The sequence below is a fragment of the Oryx dammah genome, unplaced genomic scaffold, assembly GCF_014754425.2.
Source record: "Oryx dammah isolate SB20612 unplaced genomic scaffold, SCBI_Odam_1.1 HiC_scaffold_17, whole genome shotgun sequence".
Lineage (NCBI taxonomy): Eukaryota > Metazoa > Chordata > Mammalia > Artiodactyla > Bovidae > Oryx > Oryx dammah.
In genome coordinates, this window is record NW_024070201.1 from 61,289,696 (window position 1) to 61,312,129 (window position 22,434).

At 36.8% G+C, this 22,434-nt stretch overlaps 1 protein-coding gene across 2 annotated transcripts in view; it reads left to right on the forward strand.

Moving 5' to 3' along the window:
• The window catches only part of QSER1 (glutamine and serine rich 1), a 78,421-nt gene that overhangs the window by 31,791 nt on the left and 24,196 nt on the right, over window positions 1-22,434 (forward strand). For both annotated transcript variants that reach the window (XM_040258964.1, XM_040258965.1), the window contains exons 2-4: window positions 1,758-1,870; window positions 2,272-2,433; window positions 5,554-9,261. In XM_040258964.1, coding sequence (XP_040114898.1) covers window positions 2,337-2,433; window positions 5,554-9,261 — 3,805 coding nt within the window. In that variant the 5' untranslated portion in view covers window positions 1,758-1,870; window positions 2,272-2,336. The remainder of the gene's footprint in view (window positions 1-1,757; window positions 1,871-2,271; window positions 2,434-5,553; window positions 9,262-22,434) is intronic.

Below are 22,434 nucleotides of genomic sequence, written 5' to 3' on the forward strand. Positions count from 1 at the left end.
AGGTCTGGTACAGAATTTAAAAAAAACAAGATGAACCTGAAACATCTTGTGCTAGAAAGTAAGAATGTGTCAGAGCACCATGGAGGACACGTGAAAAGGAAACAAGATTGAGGGGACAAATTGAATAGCATGATAAGATATTTTTTAAAGTATAATATGTACACATTGAAAAATATGTTAGTATACATTTATATATTATGTATGTGTTTATATAGATAAGAGAGAGAAAAGGGGGAAATGCTCGTTTTTATAGAAGAATGCTAACTTTTCAATATTGAAAGTACTGTAATTAGAGCACTACTGTTTCTAATCTCCAGTGCAGTAATTAAAGATCATGAACAGTTGGTGTCTGAAACCATTAGCTGTCGGGACAAAGTATTGACACAGTCTTAAAGTTAACACCTCCCAGTTGTGTATTAATTTTGAAGAGAAGAAATAACTGCATTCAGAGATCTGACAGCACCTTAACCACTTCAAGTTTAACATCACCACTAGTGAGACAAACTGAGTATGTGTGTCCTCATGAGATGCACTCAAGGGGTCGCAAGGAGTCGGACACGACTGAGCGACTGAACTGAACTGAACTGAACATGAGATGCAACGATAATTACAGAGCATCTTTATGTACCTCTCATGAAGAAGCAATCAGACAAATCTGGTATCTGGGATAGTACAAATACATTTCAAGTACATTCAACTGACTTGGATTCCTCAAAATGAAAAAATCCATGTCATGAAGTCAAGGCAAAAGGGATCTGGAATTAGGGGCAGAGTGGAGACACTATTCTAAATGTAGAGACACAAGCAAATGTAATCTTGAATTTTGATTGCATCCTACGAAGAGCTTTGAAATCGTAAACAGTTTGATAACTGAGGGAAATTGGAATATGACCTCTGTATTAATCACATGCAATAATGACAGCATTAAATTTTCTTCAAGTCTAGTAATGATATTTGGTTATATAGCTGAATGTCCTATTCCTAGGAGATACCACTGAATTAGTTAAGGATACAATTTCATGACATCTGCAGGCTATTTTCAGGTAGCTTAAAAGAAAAGCATATGTGTCTGTGTATAAAGATAAAACAAGTATAACAAAATGTTAGCAGTCTTTGAATCTTAAGTGACAGGTATATAGATTATTCCTTGTTCTATTTAAGTTTTTCTGTGGGTTTAAAATATTCAAAATAAAAATCAAGGGGAGAAAAATATCTTGTTCTGAATTACTCTCAAAATGTATAAGCTTGAAATTTTTGAGGAGAGTTACTGGGAAATAGTGTTAATTATCAACTCATTTGAACTATCTGATATTCCAGAGAATGTCAGAGGGAGTTTAGAGATTATCTTGTCTCGGTCCCTTATTCGTACAGGTGAAGAAGTGAGTCTGACAGAGTCACTTGGTGAAATCATATGGTACCCAGTAGTAGCTCCTGGACAGTGAATTCCGCTGTCCTATTTTCCAGGATATTCGTTGCTTTTCCCACTGTGCTATGTTATCTCTTCCCCTAAAAGGACTTTGTTGGAGGTAAAGTTAAATGAAGAAAAATACAGAGTATCATTTTTTTCTTCCTAGTGTTTCTTCAGTAATTTCCCCTGCATTTTGACAGTGTTAGGGGACCATGTTTGATCTCTTGATATATAGGTCAGGAATTTAGTGAAAGATGTATGCTTCTTTTGATAATTGCCTTCCTAGAATTCTTTTGATCATCTGGTTTGAGCTGTGTGTTTTTTGTCATTTATTTTTTTTATCCTCTAGTTTAAGCTATGAAGAAGGACATCCCTCAAACTCTGAAACAGACCTCCTTCAGAGACCGACTTTTGCAGCCTCTCATCAGCTTCCTGGATATACTGCCACACCTCAGCCAACTGGTAAAAATTCTACTGTAAAATATACCCTGAATCTGGGTGCCTTTAGTGAATAAGAAGGAAAATCAACTTTCACATGTTGGGTTATGAAAGTGTACAGGACAGAACAGTTCCATGGGAAACGTTAGAATGAAAATGAGATTAAAAGCTTTGTCTTTTCCTAATAGGAAATAGTTATACAGTTAGTTAGTAAGGAAATCTTTTTTTCCTGCATCTCTATAGATTTTAAATTATAACTGTGCTTAAGCAAATTAATACTTGTTTGCTATTCAAAATGAAGCAGTTTAGGGTTATAGCACTTTGGGCCTCAAATTTCAGAGATTCCTTTTAAAAATAGCGTCAGGAATATCCTTTTATGTTAATATATATTTTTACTTTGGGATACATTTTATCTTCAAATGTAGGTCTTTCTGGAATATTTGATACTAGTGTGAACAATGCCAGCACTAACACTAAAGAATCTTCAGTGATGAATTTTCTCTCTGCTGTTGAATCCCGAACTGCTCAGGCTGCTTCTTCAGGAACTACTCTTTTACCACAATTCAGGGCCCCATCCTGGCAGACAGGTGATTCTTTGTTTTCAGAATTTTTAAGTCCTATAGAAATACTGCTAAAAATTCACTTTTTATAGTTTCATCATGATGGTAGTGTGGCTGAGAGTGGTGTTAATTATTGATTTTCCAGTGAACTTTAAAACCCGGAATTTTTCACTATTTTAAGGTGGATAAAATTCAAGAAATTGTTACTATCAGAAATTCAGTTTTAGCACTCTGTTGACAACTAACAAGTTGAAGAAGGTAGGTAATTGTTAAAAGGTAAATCCTAGATATAAAGTTTTTACCTGGCAATTTAAGTAGTCACTTATTTACTTGAGAGAAGAAAAGATTAAATTTCTTTTCCTTTTATCCCCCATGTTACCTTTATAGAGGTATAATTGACATGTAAATTTTAAGATATTTAGAGTGTGAAGTGAAGTGAAGTCGCTTAGTCGTGTCCGACTCTTTGCGACCCCATGGACTGTAGCCTACCAGGCTCCTCTGTCCATGGGATTTTCCAGGCAGTAGTCCTGGAGTGGATTGCCAATTCCTTCTCCAAGGGATCTTCCCAACCCAGGGATCAAACCTGGGTCTCCCGAATTGTAGACAGACGCTTTGCCATCTGAGCCACCAGGGAAGTCCTAGTTAGAGTATACGTTGTAGTAATTTGGTACATGTTTACATTGTGAAAGAGTTCCTCCATCTGGTTAATTAACAAGCCTATCACTTTACATGTTTATCTTTTGTGGGGAAGTTGGTGAAAGATTAATTTCTGTTTTAGTGCCTTCAGACTGGATAGCTGGTATAGTAAAAAAACAATCTTAGAACTGATTTTGTCATTAGAGTTAGGAAAGTTATCCTTAAGTGAATGGAATAAGTCATTCTTTAGTAAAAGCTAGTACAAATTGATGTTATTATATTATGTACTCTTCTATTTTATTTTTCTTATTTCATTTTTCTGTTGCCCCTTGAAATTGTTTGTATTTTTATTTTTTGCAGGATGACAGCTTAGTTTTTTTTTTAAGGTTTCATCTTAAAGACTATACTTTTAAGTAATAGCGATTGGAAATATTTTATTATTCTGATGTAGATTCCTTAATACAGCTGTCTTTTCAGTATGTCTGAGAAACTTCTGCTTTCAAAGAAACAGTGTGTTAGTGTGGCATAAAACAATATTTTTTAAAAAATTAAAAAATACAATAGCTTTATTTATTGCTTCCTGGAATAATTTTACATTACATGTATTTAGTTAATTCTAAACATTACTTATTGTTTCAAGAGTAACTAGATGTTTTCTGTCCTTGTAATCATAATACTCTTGATTGCTGCCCGTCTTCTGGGATCTTAGCTCCTCGACCAGTTAAACCTGGGCCCCAGCAATGAAAGATTGAGTCCTAAGTGTTGGACCACCAGGGAATTCCTACTTTTTTGACATTTAATGGAAAGAAGTGAAAGAAGAATATTTTTGAAAAGGGCCAAAGAACCTTTTTCCCTCTATTTTTTCAAAATGGGGGGAAAAAAAAAGTTTAATGGAAGCTCACTAAAAAAATATATAAATAGGCTTAGAGATTGAACTTACTGTTACAGGGAAAAAGCATGGGAGGGGGAGGGTTTAATTGGGAATTTGGGGTTGGTATGTACACACTGCTGTATTTAAAACAGATAACCAGGAAGGACCTACCGTATAGTGCAGAGAATGCTGCTCAGTATTCTGAAATAACCTATATGGGCAAAGAATTTGAAAATAAATAGGTACATGTATAACTGAATCACTTTGCTATGCTCCTGAAACTAACACAACACTGTTAATCAGTTTTGCTCCAACATAAAAATTTAAGAAATGGAAACAGTTAGGGCTTCCCTGGTGGCTTGGTGGTAAAGAATCTGCCTGCCAACATAGGAGACATGGGTTTGATCCCTGATCTGGGAAGATCCCACATGCCGCAGAGCAAATAAGCCCGAGAGCCACGACTGTTGAGCCTGTGCTTCAGAGCCTGGGAGCCACAACTGCTGCAGCCCCCGTGCCCTAGAGCCTGTGCTCCACAGCAAGAGGAGCCGCCACAATGAGAAGCCCATGCGTGGCAGCTAGAGAGTAGCCCTTGCTCCCCGCAGCTAGACAGCAGCGAAGACCCAGCACAGGCAAAAATAAATAAATTAAGAAAAAAAAGAAATGAAACAATTAAAAGGTACATAAAATGAAAAATGATGGTTCCTAACTATAGTCCTGCTTTTTAGAGAAGAGTTAATAGTGTTTACTCTTTATTGATATCTTCGTGCATCAAAACTTTTTTTGTATTTTCACCTAAGCAGTGTTACAGCAGCAGTAATATTAGGATATGCTATTTTACCAGTCTCCTGTTGATGGACATTTAGTTTGTTTCTACCTGTTATTCACAATAACTGTACGGAGTATCTTGTTTGAATCTTTGTGTCTACTTATTTCCATAGGGTAAATTTCCATAGATCTAAATTTCTGTAGGAACTTTTGGATCATAAGGGTATACATGGTTTTACTTTGGCTGTAAGTGGCTAGACTGCTATCCTGAAATGTTAACAATCTCTTCTTGACAGTACTTCATTAATTTCTGGTCAGCTTTTTGTGATAAGCATGCATCTATTGTTATTGGAAGTTGTTCATAGGAAATCAAAACTTGAAATGCAAGGATTTTTTAAAAATACATGTATTTTGATGAAAGGAACTTTGCAGTATCAACCTCACTATTAGTTTTAGATTTATTTATTACATTAAATGTAGGGAATTTGGTTTCAGTTTTAATGTTATAAACATTTTAGTTTGTTCATTGGTATTTTGCATGGGAATTTCAGGGTAAAGTAATCACTAGAGATGATACATTTTTAGTATTTTTGTAAATTTCAAGTGACATATCTGACTGTATGTATAATCTCATGTTTACATAACAATAATAGAAATGAATTGCTGATACCTTTGTAGTTTTGTTTTTGCCTTATAAAAACTAGCTATTTTGAAATATATTTTTTAGAATTTCTATGCAGAACTAATTTGTCAGACTTTTCAGTTTTAAAGAGATTTTGATGGATTAAAAGTTATGTAAGTTTTATGTCTATTATGAGAACAGATAGAAGTGTTTGTGCTATAACTGCATAAGTGTATTTGTTTTCTTTTCACAGGTATGCATTCCTCAGCACCAACTGAGCTGTTTGTTACTGGACCTTTGCCAACCACTGGAACACTTCCATCCCCTGCCCTCCCTGCTTATCAGCATCCTGCCACCTTCAGCAATAGAAACTTTGCTACCACCTCACCTTTGGTGCTTCAGGATTCAACTTTTAACACTACATCAAATGGAATTTTAAGTCCTCATGATCCTTTGCTTCAGATCAAGACTTCCCAGGGAACTGTTCCAACTGCTTTGACATTTGAGCGCCTGGGCAGTTCTGCGATAAGTAACAGCATACCACCTCAGTCTTCAACGTACCGCTCAGCTCAAGAGTCTGCACCCCATCTTTTACAACCTCAGTTTAGTTTGTTGCCTTCAGCACTTGGAGGAGCTCAGCAAACTCCTCAAGCCTATGGTTCAACTCTCTTTACTAGTTCTACTGCTTCCATTGAAAGAGCTCTTCTCCGAGAATGTAGTGTTATTAAACACCATCAGCGGCCTTCAGGTACCCAGTCTATTCAGGCACAACTGACTGGTTCACAGAATTCCTTACATGGTTATCTATCAAATGCAAGTGGGGTTAATTTTCAGGAAACAAGCAGGCAGTCATCTTTATCCTGTAGCCCGATTGGAGAGTCTACTCAGGTGAGCAATGGAGGATTGCAACAGAAGCCCTCCCAGGTCTCAGTGGAACTTGCTCAGTCCTTTTCATCTGCAATTCCATCTGCAATTCCATCATCAGGGTATCCTCCTACTGCAAAAGTAAAAAGCTGTTCTACAAAACAACCACTAGCATCAGCCAAGTCCCCCAAACCTCCAAGTATAATTCCTCCTGTGCAAACACTAAGCTATTCCAAACCTTTACATAACCAGAGTTCTGTAATATCAGGCCAAGCACAAATTTATTCTACAGCGCAGCTACCAAGCCTTTTGTCAGTCAGTCAGTCTCAAAATTATGGTTTAGTACAGCCACATAATGTGCCATCTATTGTTCATTCACAGGTTTATAGGTCCAGCAAAGTTGAGAAGTTGCCATCCTTGTATAAAACACTGACTTTCTCTGGCTCGTCTCAGACTATAACTTCTGAAAACGCAACACTTAATTATTCTTCTAATCAGCAAGAGGTGTTATCTTCGGTTACTAATGAGAATTACCCTGCTCAAACAAGAGATCCATCTTCAGACAGCCAGTCTCAGAGTTACTCATCTGGTCATTCTCAGGGTTTATCACCAGTTAGCCAGACACAGGTTAGTTTTTCATCTCAATCACAAGTTTTGTCAGTTGTTAGTCCTTCAGAAAGCTATGCTTCAGGTCAGTCCCTAACATTAACAGCCCCTTCTCTTTCTTATTCTTCTGCCTCTCGGGCTCAGAATGTGCCAGATGCTAGTCCAACTCAGAATTTTATTTCTATGCATTCTTCCCAAAATGCTCAGACCCAAGGGTCATCATCTCCCCAGTCCCAAAAGTTTTTGCCTGCTGTCCAGTCATCATCTTTTGCGACCTCTACTCATTGTCAGACCTTACAGAATAACCTACCTTCCCCTGATCCAAAGTCTTATGCTGAAAGAAAACTTGACTCAAATGTTTATACGTCTTCAAAACAAGAGGATGATTTTCCAATACAAGAGTTACAGGTATTACAGCCACAAGTATCTCTTGAATCATCAACCCAAAGGCTGTCTGAGGGGGAAATGAACGTTCCAGAGTCAGCTTATAAGGTGTCAAAGGCAGATGACCGATATTCTCAGAGCATAATCAGAAGTAATTCCTGTCTTGAAGATCAGGTGGTTGGTATTGCTCTACAAGGGTCTAAAAAAGAAGAAAACATAGTTGGTTCAATGACACAACTTAACCAACAAATTGGCCAAGTCAATAGTTCTGCAACCCTTGATATTAAGAAGACAACTAATTTAATGCAAACTCCGCAAATACGGTTGACTACTAAAGACCTAAACCAGCAGCATTCTCTTATACAGAAGGTACATGAAGCCAAGGTCCAGGAGCAGCATGATCAAATAATTAATGCTTCATCTCAGATTCAAATTCCAAACAATGCTTTAGGGCATGGCCATCAGGCATCTCTTCCTAATACACAGGTCCTTTTAGATTCTGCCTGTGATCTACAAATTCTTCAGCAGTCAATACTGCAGGCAAGTTTAGGACAAATAAAGACATCTTTACAAGTACAGCGTGTTCAAAGTCCTCAACAAATAGTACATCCTTTCCTTCAAATGGATGGTCATATTATTCGGAGCAATGGCGAACATTCTCAGCAGCAACTCCATCCTCAAAATTCTGAAATTATGAAAATGGACCTTTCTGACTCTTCAAAACCATTACAGCAACATCTGACAACAAAGGGCCATTTTAGTGAAACAACTCAACATGATTCAAAGAATCATTTTGTTTCTCTTGGATCAATATGTTTTCCAGAGGCAATGCTCCTCAGTGATGAGAGAAATATTTTATCAAACGTAGATGATATCTTAGCAGCTACAGCAGCAGCTTGTGGGGTCACACCTTCTGATTTCTCCAAGTCAACTTCAAATGAAACCATTCCTGCTGTTGAAGATGGTGATTCTAAATCTCATTTTCAGCAGTCATTAGATGTTGGGCATGTGACATCTGATTTTAACTCCATAGCAGCTACAGTAGGAAAGCCACCAAATATAAATGATATTTCCTTAAATGGAAATCAAGTTACTGTAAACCTTTCACCAGTACCTACCCTTCAGTCAAAGATGACTCTTGATCAACAGCATGTTGAAGTACCTGGTCAAAATAAAGCTTCTAAAGTAACTTCACCAGTGGTCGGACCAGGTCATGAAGTCCAGGAGCAAAGTTCTGGTCCATTCAAGAAACAGTCTGCAGCCAGTCATGAACCTGAAGAAGACAGTGAAGTTGCTGTTGATAGTACATTAAATAATAACAGAAATCAAGAATTTGTTTCTAGTAGTAGAAGCATAAGTGGAGAGAGTGCTACATCGGAGAGCGAATTCGCTTTAGGCGGTGATGACAGTGGTGTGTCGGTGAACTCCTCTAGGAATACACTTGCAGTGTTGGCCATGGCCCAGCCTGGGGAGACAGTCAGTGTCAAGATGGAAGAGGAAAACCAAGATTTAATGCATTTTAACCTCCAGAAGAAGAAAACTAAAGGAAAAGGGCACACTAAAGAGGATGACAGCAGTCATCAGAAACAGCTGAAAAGACCTGCCCAAGGCAAACGCCAGAATCCAAGGGGAACGGATATATATTTACCGTATACTCCCCCTTCCTCGGAAAGCTGCCATGATGGTTATCAGCATCAAGAAAAAATGAGACAGAAGATCAAAGAAGTAGAGGAAAAACAACCAGAAGTCAAAACTGGATTTATTGCCTCTTTCTTAGATTTTCTGAAATCTGGGCCCAAACAGCAGTTTTCCACTCTTGCTGTGAGAATGCCTAACAGGACTAGGCGACCAGGAACACAGACCGTTCGTACATTTTGTCCCCCACCACTTCCAAAGACTGCAGCTGCGACACCCACACCTTTAGTGTCTGAGGCTGGGGCTAACAGTCCATCAGAAAAACTTGATAACGAACTTAAAAACTTGGAACATTTATCTTCACTTTCTTCTGATGAAGATGATCCTGGAGTATGCAGTCATGATATTTACAAAAGCGGCTCTACTACCTTAAATACTTCAGACACTGCTTCTGATAAAAAGAAGAAAACAGGTAAAGTTTTAAATTTGAAGTTCATAATTATGGCTTTTGTTTTTTTTCTGGCTCTGGAACAAGTTTTATGCTTTCTTGGCTTGAAGCAAGTCTACAATTTCTCAAGACAGAATGCTTAGGCAGATATCTTAGACTTATTTTTTTTAATGTTCCTTGCCTCTAGGCAAGTTCTGAGTTTTAGACTACGTAGTTCTGGGTTTTATTCAGCTTTTTATCACATGCAACGTAGTTTACATAGTGCACTATCCAGATTTTTCTAGTCTGAGTCATCTTAAAGTGGCTCATGGATATGGGACATTGTATTGAGGGCCATGTTGTTATGTATAAACTGGCATATTTTCTTTGTATGCTAATTTTACCTAAAAATTAACATTTTACTATTAAATTCATTATTTTGTGTGCAATTAAGTTCAAAACTTTAAAAATTTTGCACTGGTTTCATACTATATGCCCAGATCCTTTAGGTGTCTGTTTCACTATTCTCTGTAGTTAAGGGAACATTTTAAGGAACTATTTTGAGAAGCATTGTCTTATGTAAACAATTGTCAAGCAGTATAAAAGTTATTGTTTTAAAGAACATGCTAAGGAAAAATTAGCAGTCAAATAGCTACCACCTCTGTGCCAGGAACTATTAGCAATATCGTGCTTGGTATCTCCAATATACAGATGATATAACAGACTAAATGAATTGTCCGGGCCGATACATTTAGTAAATGACAGAGTTGGAGTCCATATTCAGGTTTAAATCACGCTCAGGTTTATCTGGTTCTAACACCTCTATTCCTGCCTATCGCTTTTATATGAATAGAGTGGTACTTAAGAGTTAAACCTTGTTTTGTGATGTACTTTTCAACTTCTCTCCAGATTTGACCACCTTTTTAACTAATAAAGTGATAAACAGCCGGTATCCCAAATAATCTATTAGCGTAAATGTCTGCTAATACATTTGTCAGTAAAAGTTTTAAGTCTGCTAAAACATTTCTGAAGAATTCTCATTTTGTTATACAGGGAAATTAGCATACTGGAAAATTATTGCTAGAGTCAGAACATAACAGATGTAGCTAATCACAGTAAGGTTTTACATTCTCCCTCAATTCAGAATACTTTACAATTACTGTTATATTCCCTCTTATGTTCTTACAGCAAAGCTTTTATAATCTCTGTTACAAAACATGAATCTAGAACTAGTTTTTTCTAGACGACTCTTATTATCTCATTTTTAGTTAAAACCACCACCATCAATCTGATCCTTATTAACAGATCTTTGAAGTTCTCCCTTTACGCATTGCCTCCTCTTCTGTGAGGACCCATCATCTCTTGCTTCGGACTATTGCAACAGATTTCTCATTAGAATCCTTCCCACCAGTCTCTGCACCACTCCGTCTTCCGTATTGTGATCACATTTATTTTTATAAAAAAGAAGAGTAGTGTAGTGTGTTATTCTCAGTCATGTCCAATTCTTTGCAACCCCATGGACTGTAGCCCGCCAGGCTCCTCTGCCTATGGAATTCTTAAATCAATTATTAATTCTCTGCTTTTGAAACACTTCTTGGTGCTCCATGGAAAAAAATTAAAATGTGTAAAAATTCTCCCTTTCCACATTTCACTCTTTGCTCACTCTTGCCACTTCCCCTCTTCTGTGACAGCTGAGTTTCTCATTGTTCCTTGGACTTGTGAGTGCCTTTCAGAATCATGCTCCTTTTGAACAGGTTTTTCTCTCCCTGGGTCCTCCTCAGTTTTTTAGTCCAGTAGATACTTTTAGTTCTCCTTGAAGACCCTCTTCAAAATCACTTTGTGAAAGTTAACTCCTGGCAGAATTAGCGCTCATATCCTCTAAATTCCCACAGGTCTTAAATCTTTCCAAAGGGAAAAAGTTTTAAATTTCAACAAGGTCTGACTTATCCATTGTTCCTTTTATGATTTGTGCTTTTTGTATCCTAAGAAATCTTTGCCTAACACATAGTCACAAAAAAATTCTCTTGTTTTCTTCTAGGAATTTTAAAGTTTTGCATTTTGTATTTAGGTGTAGGATCCCTTTTAATTTGGGGGGTGGTGATATAAGATGTGAGGTATGCGTTGAAGTTTTGCACATGGACGTCCAGCTTTTCCAACACAGTTGTTGAAAAGACAATCCTTTCTCCATTGATTGCTTTTCACATCTTTGTCAAAAATCAGCTCACCGTTTGTCTTATTTTTTAATTATGTAGGTTTTGGGTCGCTCAGTCATGTCCAACTCTTTGTGACCCCCATGGGCTGTACAGTCCATGGAATTCTCCAGGCCAGAATACTGGAGTGGGTAGCCTTTGCCTTCTCCAGGGGATCTTCCAAACCCAGGGATTGAACCCAGGTCTCCCGCATTGCAGGCGGATTCTTCACCAGCTGAGCCACAAGGGAAGCCCAGCTGACCGTAATTGTATGAATCTATTTCTGGACTCTCAATTCTGTCACACTGACCTACATTTTTATACTTTGGTCACTGTGACACTGTCTTAATTGCCATACCACTGTGTGCTTAATCTTTCAGTCGTGTCCGACTCTTTGCAGTCCCATGAACTGTAGCCTACCAGGGTCCTCTGTCCATGGGGATCCTCCAGGCAAGAATACTGGAGTGGGTTGCCATTTCCTTCTACAGAGGATCATCCCAACTCAGGGTTTGCAGGTGGTTTCTTTACCATCTGAGTTACCAGGAAACCCTTAATCAGTTGCCTCATAATTAATTTGGAGAAGGCAGTGGCAACCCACTCCAGTACTCTTGCCTGACGAATCCTGTGGACAGAGGAGCCTAATGGGCTACAGTCCATGGGATCGAGAAGAGTCGGACACAACTGAGAGATTTCAGTTTCATGCACTGGAGAAGGAAATGGCAACCCACTCCAGTATTCTTGCCTGGAGAATCCCAGGGACGGAGGAGCCTGGGGGCTGCTGTCTGTGGAGTCCCACAGAGTCGGACACAACTGACATGATTTAGCAGCAGCAGCAGCAGATTATAAAAACACAGTTAAACTTCATATGTTGATCTGAAATTTGCACAACTGATTTAAATATTTTTAAAAATGGGAATTCCCTGGCAGTCCAGATGGCTGGATGGCATCACCGACTCAATGGACATGGGTTTGGGTGGACTCCGGGAGTTGGTGATGGACAGGGAGGCCTGGCATGCTGTGCTTCATGGGGTCACAGAGTTGGACATGACTGAGTGACTGAACTAAACTGAACCAGTAGTTAGAACTCCGGCTTCCCCTGCAGGGAAGCAGGGAGTACAGGTTCACCCTCTGGTCGAGTAGCCAAGATCCTAAAGTGCAGCCAAAAAAAAAAAATTCTTAAAAATTAGATTCCATAAGATTGTCTATGTAGAAAATGATGACAGGAAAAGCATTTAGTTTCATTGATTTTTTTTATCCTTTGTTGACAGTTTTATTGATTTCTGCTGTTTTTATTAATTCCCTTTTCAGTTTGTTTTTAGTTTATTATGCTCTATTTTTGTCTATTTTCATATGGTAGAAGCCTAAATTGTTGGTTTGAGACTTCTTTTCTTTTTTGATGAGGATCATTTTTAAAGTCTTTAGAATTTGTTACAATATTGCTTCTGTTTTATGTTTTGGGTTTTGGCCCTGAGGCATGTGGGATCTCAGCTCTCCAGTAGGGGTCAAACCCACACCTGCTGTATTGGAAGGTGAAGTCTTAACCACTGGACCACCAGTGATGTCCCCTTACTCTTTTCAGCTGCTGCTGCTGCTAAGTCGAGTCAGTCGTGTCCGACTCTGTGCGACCCCATAGATGGCAGCCTACCAGGCTCCTCTGTCCATGGGATTTTCCAGGCAAAAAGAGTGGGTTGCCATTTCCTTCTTCATTCTTTTCTACTCTAAGCAGTTAATGTTATGAACTTCTCTCTAAGCCCTGCTTAGCTATATCCCACAAATTTTATTTTTATTATTTGTTTTTATTCTTTCAAGTTTTTCAAATTTCTTTTGGTGCTTTCTTTTTGGTCCATGAGTTATTTAGAATCATATTTCAGATTTTTCAGATATTTGGGGATTTTCCAGACATCTGTCCTTTATTGATTTCTGCTTTGTATAATTTCAGTTCTTTTAAATCTGTTAAGGTTAGCTTTATTGTCCAAAATATAGCTGATCTTGATTAATGTCCCAGTGTACTTTAAAAGAAAATTGCATTTTGCTGTTTCGTGGATTGTTGTATAAATTTCAGTTAAAGCAGGTTGGTTGGTCAGATTTCTATCTCATTACTGATTATCTGTTTACTTGTTCTGTCAGTTATTGAGAGAGCATTTCTCGTGTTTCCAAATATATTTGTGGATTTGTCTGTTTTGTTTTTCATTTCTATCACTTACTGCTTTGTGTATTTTGAGCTCTGTTTTTAGATGTGTACACATTTAGGATCATTAAGCCTTAGTGAATTGACCCTTTTATCAGTATATAATATCTTTCTTTATCCTTGGTAATAATCCTTATTCTGAAGTCTGCTTTGTTATCATAGCCACTCTAGGTTTCTTCTGATGGGCTGCATGTATCTTTTTCTATCCTTTTACCTATCTGTGGCATTATGTTTAACGTGAGTATTTTGTAGACAGTACATAGTTCAGTTTTGTCATTTTTTAAAACTCTAATCTCGTAATCTCTCTTTCAGTTAGCTTGTTTAGACCATTTACATTTAATATAATTATTGATATAGTTCAGTCTTTCATTCTTTGTTTCCTGTTTTCCCTCTTTGTTTTTTTTCCTGTCTCTTTCCTATCTTTAAAAAAATTATTTGAACTTTTTACTATATTTTTAAAAAATTTATCTCTGAGTGTTTTTTTTTGGCTGTATCTTTTCATGTTATGTTTTTAGTGGTTGACTTAGTGATTACAATCCACTTAGTTAATATTTTTACTACATAAAATAAAATGCCGAAACCTAAAAACCATAGAGCTCTCTTTATCCTTGCTCTTATGTTATATATATTTGTCCTGTTGAAAGCTCTGAGAGGGAAATAATTTTTGCTTACAACCATCATACATATTCTAAATAATTTAATAGGAGCAAAATAGTCTATTATATTTACGCAGATATTTATAATTGCTCTTGTACTTCTTTATTCCTCATACTCCATGTTTCCCTCTGGTATCATTTCCTTTCAGCCCAAAGACGTATTCCATTTTTAAAACTTTTTCTTTGACTTTCAGTCATGTAATTATTTCTCTGGATAAGGTTCATCCTGTTTGGAGTTTACTGAGCTTTTTGAATCTGTAAAATGTGTATCTTTTCCCAAATTTGAGAAGTTTGCAGGCATTCTTTTTTGTGCACGAAACTCTTTCTTTCCTTATTGGACTCCAGTGACATGAAAGTAAAATATTTTGATATTCCTCAGGTTCCTGAGTTTCTGTTTATTTTTTTCAATCTTTTCTTCCTCTCTGTTCTTCAGATTTTATCATTTCTGTTGGTCTGTCTTCAAGTTCTTTGACTTTTTCACCTTCTCAGTTCGCTACTGAGTCTACCCAGGGAGTAGTTTTTATTTCAGATGTTTTCAAATATTTTTTTCAACTCTAAAATTTGTATTTGGTTCTTTTTTTCTAGTTCCAGTTTCTCTGCTGAGAACTTACATATCTCTATTCATTTCAAAAGTATGTTTATCTTACCTCTGGAAACATGGTTATGATAGCTGTCTTCGAGCCTTTGATAATTTCAACATCTGAGTCACCTTAGAGTGGCATCTGCTCATTATCTTTCCCTTTGAAAATTGGTCACATTTTTCTGGTTCTTTATATATTGAGCAATCTTGAATTGTATCCTGCACATTTTGAGTACAATACTGTAAGATTCTGGGTTTTGTTAAAATCCTCTGGAGAATATTGGTTTGTTTGTTTTAGCAAGTAGTCAGACCTTAAGTTCTTTTTTACCTTTGAGTGGTGGTCTGATGTTAGTTCAGTTTTCAAAGCCTTTGCTCTGCTTCTTTGTATCTGACTCGGCAGTTTGTCTGAAACTTGGATGCATGGTAGACTTTGTTATAGTTTAGGTCTCAAAGACTTTGCTGTACTAGTTCGGGTCTCTTCTGCATATGTGCAGTTTAAGCATGAAACTAGGATTTGTGTGGGTTCATGCACAGAATTAGAGGATACCACTCTTCACTTCTCCTCTCTGGGAATTTCCCTACATGCCCAACTCCCAGGGTTTCCTTTCCTGGTCATTTGGACTAGAAAGCTGGAATTTTCCTTAGACTTTTTAAAAACTGCCCATGCTTTACTATGATTCTGTGTAAGTGGGACTGCCCCGGGGCAGTGCAATAAGAGAGGAGGAAAAAAAAGAACAGGTAATTTTCCTACACATTGTCCCTCGGCTTTATTGAGATATAATTGACACACAACATTTTCTATTCTTCATGCCTTAGGAGCTCATGGCCCATCCAGGTTCCTCCGTTTCTGCAAAAAGACAGGTGTTTTGTCCAGGTTTATGATGTTGGGTTTACTGCATCTGTGTTGCCGTTCTGTGACTTCGGTTGCCTTTGGGGCAGGGCTGGGAAAGAGAAAGAGAAGAAGAAAGAAATGGCATAGCCTCCGCATACTCTCACCTTGCATGGGTCTCCTTTCCCCACTCCTCTGTCCAAAAAGATAGATTTTCTTGGGGATTTTGTTATCTGTGTCCTGTATAGTTCTGCATAGGGGCCACCCTCTAGACCTGCCAGGTGATAAGAGGAAAGAAAATGAGGAAACATCTTTCTCTATATAAAGATTGTCATTTCAGTTTGGCCTTCCCTTCCCAATCTGCCTGTAGTTACCAACTTTTCATAGTCTTCTGGTAGTTCCATTTTATGTTTTGTCCAGAGGTTTTATTTGTAATAATAAGTAGGTCTAATGGACTTATTTGATATTAGTTGGCACCAGAAGCCTTTCATGAATTTTAAAAAATTTATTGTCTTACAAATTAGTCGTTATTTCTGATCCTTAAACTATTCTATAATGGGCCAGTAGAAGCCCCTTGATTTTGATTCTGATTACATTGAATTCATAATTAATTTTAAGGGAGAATTGTTATCTTTACTATACTGTCTTCTCATCCACTCATGGAATGTAATGTTCTACTTATTCAGATCTTACGTCTTTTAATATCTTACCATTTTTCCACATAGATAATCTATAGTATAGTCTTAATAGTATTTTTTTAGTATTTTAAATACAATTTTCATGATACTGTTCTCTCATTAGTTACTGATAATGTGTGGCATTGGTTGATTTCCATGTCTTCAGTGTGTTTGGTATTTTTGTTTAAATTTATTTTATTCATTTATTTTATTTTTGGTTTCACTGCATCTTTGTTGCTGTGCACGGCCTACTCGAGTTGCAGTGAGCTGGGGCTGCTCTTGGTTGTGGTACGTGGGCTTCCCAGCGTGGTGGCTTCTCTCACTGCAAAGCGTGGGCTCATGGCCTTCCGTAGTTGTGGCTCTCGGGCTCTAGAGCAGGGACTCAGTAATTGTGGTGCAAGGGGCTTAGTTGCCCCATGGCATGTGGAGTCTTCCTGGACCAGGGATTCTTATCCTGGGAAATCTTGGCATTTTTGTTGAATTTTTATTTTGACGGTTTTTCCACCTGATTCTCTTGCATTTTTAAATAGATAATTGTATCTTCTAAAAATAACAGTAGTTTATCTTTCTCTTTCTGGTGGGGGCGGGGGGGTGGTAATTTATCTTATTGGCTCAGGCCTCTGTTGTTTAATGATGGCCAGCATCCCAGCCTTCTCCTTGATATTTAGTAATATACATAGTGTTGGAAATTATTTGTCAGTTTCTAATATACTGTACTCTTTAAGAAAATGTCCTTCTCTTTTGAAGTTCTTAAAGTTTTTTTTTTTTTTTTTCTCCATTAACAGTAAGCATTAAATTTTGTCAGATGCTTTTTTGAGTATCTTCTGACAAATCTGCTGTCTTTTTTCCCACATTAATCTGTTACTTGATTTCCTAATGCTGAGCCTCCTTTTTAAAATTTCTGCCATGAACTATGTTTGGTCATGATGAATCACTTTAGTCCATTGTAGGATTTAAGTTGCTAGTATTTTGTTTGGGATCTTTACACCTAGATTCACAAATGGGATTAGTGTATAGTGTTTTTGTTCACTTTTGTTTTCAGGAATTTGCTAACCTTATAAATTAAATTAGGAAAGCTTTTTTATTTGTTTAAATTTGAAAAAGTTTGCTATATATAACTGGGATTTGGTGGATCTTTCTAAGAATACATCTGGGACTTAACAGTTTTCCTGATAGTTTGATCTATCTGGGTCAGTTTATTTATTTATTTTCTAGTAAAATGATTTCTCTGATTTAGATTTTAAAATTTGTTGTTATAAAATTGTACATAGTGTTTCCTCAAAAGTTTTCAGTCTCCTCTGTTATGCAGTTTATATTCTCTTTCTTGTTTTGATTATTTGAATCTTTTTCCTTATCAATCTATGGAACAATTGCTTATTTAATGGTTCTTTTTAAAGAACCAGTGTACTTTTTTTTTTTTTTGCTCCTATCACTTTTTACTCACTTTTTCTTACTTTCTGCTTTTATCAGTTCTTTTTCCTCCTATTCCCTGGGTTGAATAATCTCTCATTGGCCAGTTTATTTTTTTGTTGCTTTCTAATGAATGGGATTAAAGTTGTAAGTTTCCCCGCCCCACCCCACCCCCACCACACTGTGGCTTTATTCCTCTGGCTTCAATTTATTATGTTTCTCCCTCTCCTTTCTAAATGGTTTGTCATTTTAGTTTTGATTTCCTTTTTACCCCAATAATTATTAAGAAGAGTGGATTTTTACCTGTTTCCTAGTAGGTTTTTGGAGCTTTTGTTGTTTTTATTCCTTTATTACTATTAATAATTTATAGCCCTGCTGGTGGTCCTTTATTATTAATTTATGGCCCTGTTCTATTGTAGTCAAAGGAATATGGCTTAGGTAATGCCTACATTTTGAAATTTACGGAAATTTTGTTAGTAGCTTGGTAAATGTCAGTTTTTATAAATGTCCCATGACTATCAAGTGCTAATACATTTTATTGGTAATATTGTTCAAAACCTTTATATCTTTATTTTCTGTTTAATATAATTAATGACATTAGGTTATTTAAGAAAAATGTATACATATGTTGCAGGTATAATAAATGATAGATCTGGAATTTGCCTTAAACTATCCCAGCAGATATAATAGGAGTGACAGAAAAATAAAAGAAGTATGTCAAAATGTTTATGATTGTTACAGTTGGGTTATGGTATATGAGGGTTTGTATTCTCTAATTTTATGTATGTTTGAAACTTTTAATAAAATTTTTTAAAAATCCTCCCTATACTTATTTGTTTTTAGATTGCTTGATCTGTTGATTCCTGAAAAAGGTGTGTTAAAATATCCAACTATGTTTTATTGCTTTTCTAATACTGTTCCCTTGATGTTTTAAACCCACATAACTGGGTGCATAAAATTTTACTACAGTTATATTTCCTTTTATCGTAATAAAATCTTTTTCACATTTCCCATTTCTGTCTTTAATATTGCTGCAGTAATCTTATTGTTAGCATTTTTAGTATATTTTCTATGTCTCTGTTCTTGCAGAACATTTTTTCTTGGGAGCTGTAACTCACGTGTGTGTGAGTGTGCGTGCTCAGTCACTCAGTCATGTCTGACTCTGCAGCCCTGTGGCCTGTAGCCCGCCAGGCTCCTCTGTCTGTGGGATTCTTCAGGCAAGAATACTGGAGTGGGTTGCCATTTCCTTTTCCAGGGGATCTGCTGGACCCAGGTACTGAACTTGGGTCTCCTGCATTGCAGGCAGATTCTTTACCACCTGAGCTGCCAGGGAAGCCCCTCATAACTTATGTATGAAAATGCAATACACATAAGGAAAACACACACAAAATTTTCATAAATTTGAAAATGTGGATATTAATTAAGACATATTCCCTAACCACAATGCAGTAATTTCGTAAAAGAAAAGGAGAAAAAAAAAAGGACAAAAAGATTAAAAAGTAAGTTTTTCTTCCTAAAAGTTCTAAATAACTTCTGATAACTTCTGAATAACTCATGGCTTTAAAAGGAAATTAAAACTGAAATGACAAACCACTTAGAACAGTGGAGCGTTATATTCTGAAACCAGTAGAATGTGCCAAAAGTGAGTGGGGCAAAGAAGAAAGTTTACTGTGTTAAATGTTACTCATTGGAAAGCAAGAAAGTTCAAAAATAGAGTATTAAAGTAGATCCAGGTCATAATCTGTAGAACTCAACACTGTCTGACTTGCTTCCATGCTTTTCTTTTATAATTCTACCACGTGTGTCTGTATTTTCTTTGGCTCATTTTAAAACTTCTCATAAAGGACATTATATAGTATTGATAAGTTTTTCCTTTCACTAATTTAGAAGCTATTCTTTTTATAAAATATTTTCCTAACTTTTTTATTATGGAAATTTCAAACACAAAGTTATAATGATTGACATAATTAAACCAGTTTATGCATCATTCAGTTTCAGTAGTCATCAGTACATGGTCAGTCTTCATTCTTACCCCTCACCCCCTGATGACTGTGATGAAATATTTCTGTTCTTTTCCTGATTTTAATAGGAATTACAGTATGCATTTTCACTTCCTCAAAATCTGTTAGTATCTTATTTTTCTCCTGAACAACATAAAGACTCTGAGCACTAAAACTCCATTTTATGCTCTCACTTTGCCCCAATCTTTTTATTGGTAGATAACCATGTATTTTATTTTATTTTATTTTCATTTTGGCCATGACACAGCTTGTAAGATCTTGTTTCCTTGACCAGGTATTGAATTCAGGCCCCTAGCAGTAGAAGAGAGGAGTCCTAACCACTGGACTGCCAGGGAATTCCCCTGTGTATTTTAATTCTATCCTGTTTTCTAATTAATACTCAATAAGAAATATTTTCTTAAATAGTCAATGATTATTTAGTTTTATTTACACATTTACCCTGGTTGCTCAGCTGGTAAAGAATCTGCCTGCAATGCAGGAGACCCCGGTTCGATTCCTGGGTCAGAAAGATCCCCTGGAGAAGGGAAAGGCTACTCACTCCAGTATTCTTGGACTTCCCTCCTGGCTCAGACAGTAAAGAATGTGCCTGCAGTGCAGGAGGCCTGGGTTCAATCCCTGGGTTGGGAAGATCTGGAGGAGAGCTTGGCAACCTACTGCAGTATTCTTGTCTGGAGAATCCCCATGGACAGAGGAGTCTGGCAGGCTATAGTCCCTGGGTCACACAGAGTGGGACATGACTGAGCCACTAAGCACACACACAGTTACCATATTGCCCTCCATTCTTTCCTGCACCTCATGTCTTCTCTTTGGGATGACTTTGCTTATGACTAAAGCATGTCCATTACAGTTTCCTTTTCTGAGAGCCTGCTGGTGGCAGGATCTCTGTTTTTGTTTGACAGCTATGTGATTTGTTTTGCCATGTAACTTAGAAACAGTATATTTTTAAAATTCAGTGACATTGGTATAATAAAATCTCCTTTATTCCTTCATTTATCCATTACTTATAAGAACAGTGTTTCCCAGTTTTTATATCAATGAAGGATAAAAATAAAATTGGTTATAAAACCCATGTCAATATGTAATATTCACCCATGAATTCATAAATGAATAATTTTAAAATGCCACACCCACTCAAAAGATGCATTCTTTTTACCTTTATATTTGTTTTATATTACACTGGCAAAACATTACTTTGGATCTACTGTACAGGTATTTAAGGGTTTAATATAGAGAACCTTCTGGTCACAAGACATAAAAATTATTTTTCCATTTATGTACATTTTTGATGGGCTTCCCTCAACGTGACTATGTGTTGAAATAATACTTTGGATATATTGGATTACATTTGTGAGGAAGAAAGCATAATACATAATCATAGTAACATAAAAATATATTAGAACAGGAGGCTTACCTGGTGGTCCAGTGGTAAAGAAACCACAGTTTGCTTTAAACACAGGGGATGGGGTTCTATCCCTGGTTGGGGAACCAAATCCTATGTGCCTTGGATAACCTGAGCCTGCTTGCCACAACTATAGAGTCCTGTGTGCCACGCTTAACATTTTGAGAAGTGGCCAAACTGTTCTCTAAGGTGGCTGTACCATTTTACATTCTCTCCATCAAGGTACAAGGGTTCTAGTTTCTCTTCATGTCTGCTAGTATGTTTTTTTCTGTATTTTTAGAGCCATCCTAGTAGGTTAGACTGCAAGACTGCAATTAGCTACTGAAGTTGCATTGATCTAATGCAACTGACCTATAGTGTTGGGTGGCCTTTCATGTGCTTATCGACAATTTTTATATTTTTGGACAAACACGTCTCACTTTTTAAATTGGGTTATTTGTCTTTCTTCTTTTTGAGATTTAAGAGTCCTTTATATATTCTGGATACTAATATCTGGCAGGTGTATGATTTGTAAACAGTGTTTCCCATTCTGTAGGTTATCTATCCAGTTTTGTGATGGCATCAGCTGTAGTACAAGTTTTCAATTTTGGTCAAGTCCAACTTATTCTTTTGTTACTTGTAAGGTCATGAAGCTAAGACGTTTATAATTTTAGCTTTCACATTTATGACTATAATCTGCTTTCAGTGAATTTTTGTATATGGTATGAGGTAGAAATCCAGCTTTATTCTTTATTCCTATCCAGTTGTCCCAGTACCATTTGTCAAAAGGCCTTTTCTTGGTTCCCCCATGGAATGGTTTTGGCACCCTTGTTCACAATCATTTCACTGTAAATATAGAGTTTACTTCTAGATTTTAATTCTAGTCTTTTGATCTGCATATCTATCGTTTGCTACTATCACACTGCCTTAATTACTAAAGGAGTAATTAAGTTTTGAAATTCAATTACTGTGGTATGATTTGGAATTTCTGAAATGCGAGTCCTCCAAATTTATTCTTTGCAGGATTATTTTGACTGTTCTGACTGTCTCGCTTTTCCATATGAATTTTAGGAGTAGTTTGTTAGTTTCTGCAAAAAAACAAAAAAAATCAGCTAGGATTTTTATAGGGATTTTGGTGCCGATTTCTCTTTTTTTATTTTGGTCATGTTGCACAGTATAAGGGATCTTAGTTCCCTGACCAGGGATCAAACCTGCATCCCTTGCAGTAGAAGCCTGGTATCTTAACACTGGGCCACCAGGGAAGTCTCTGATTAGCTGTTAAACCAAGCA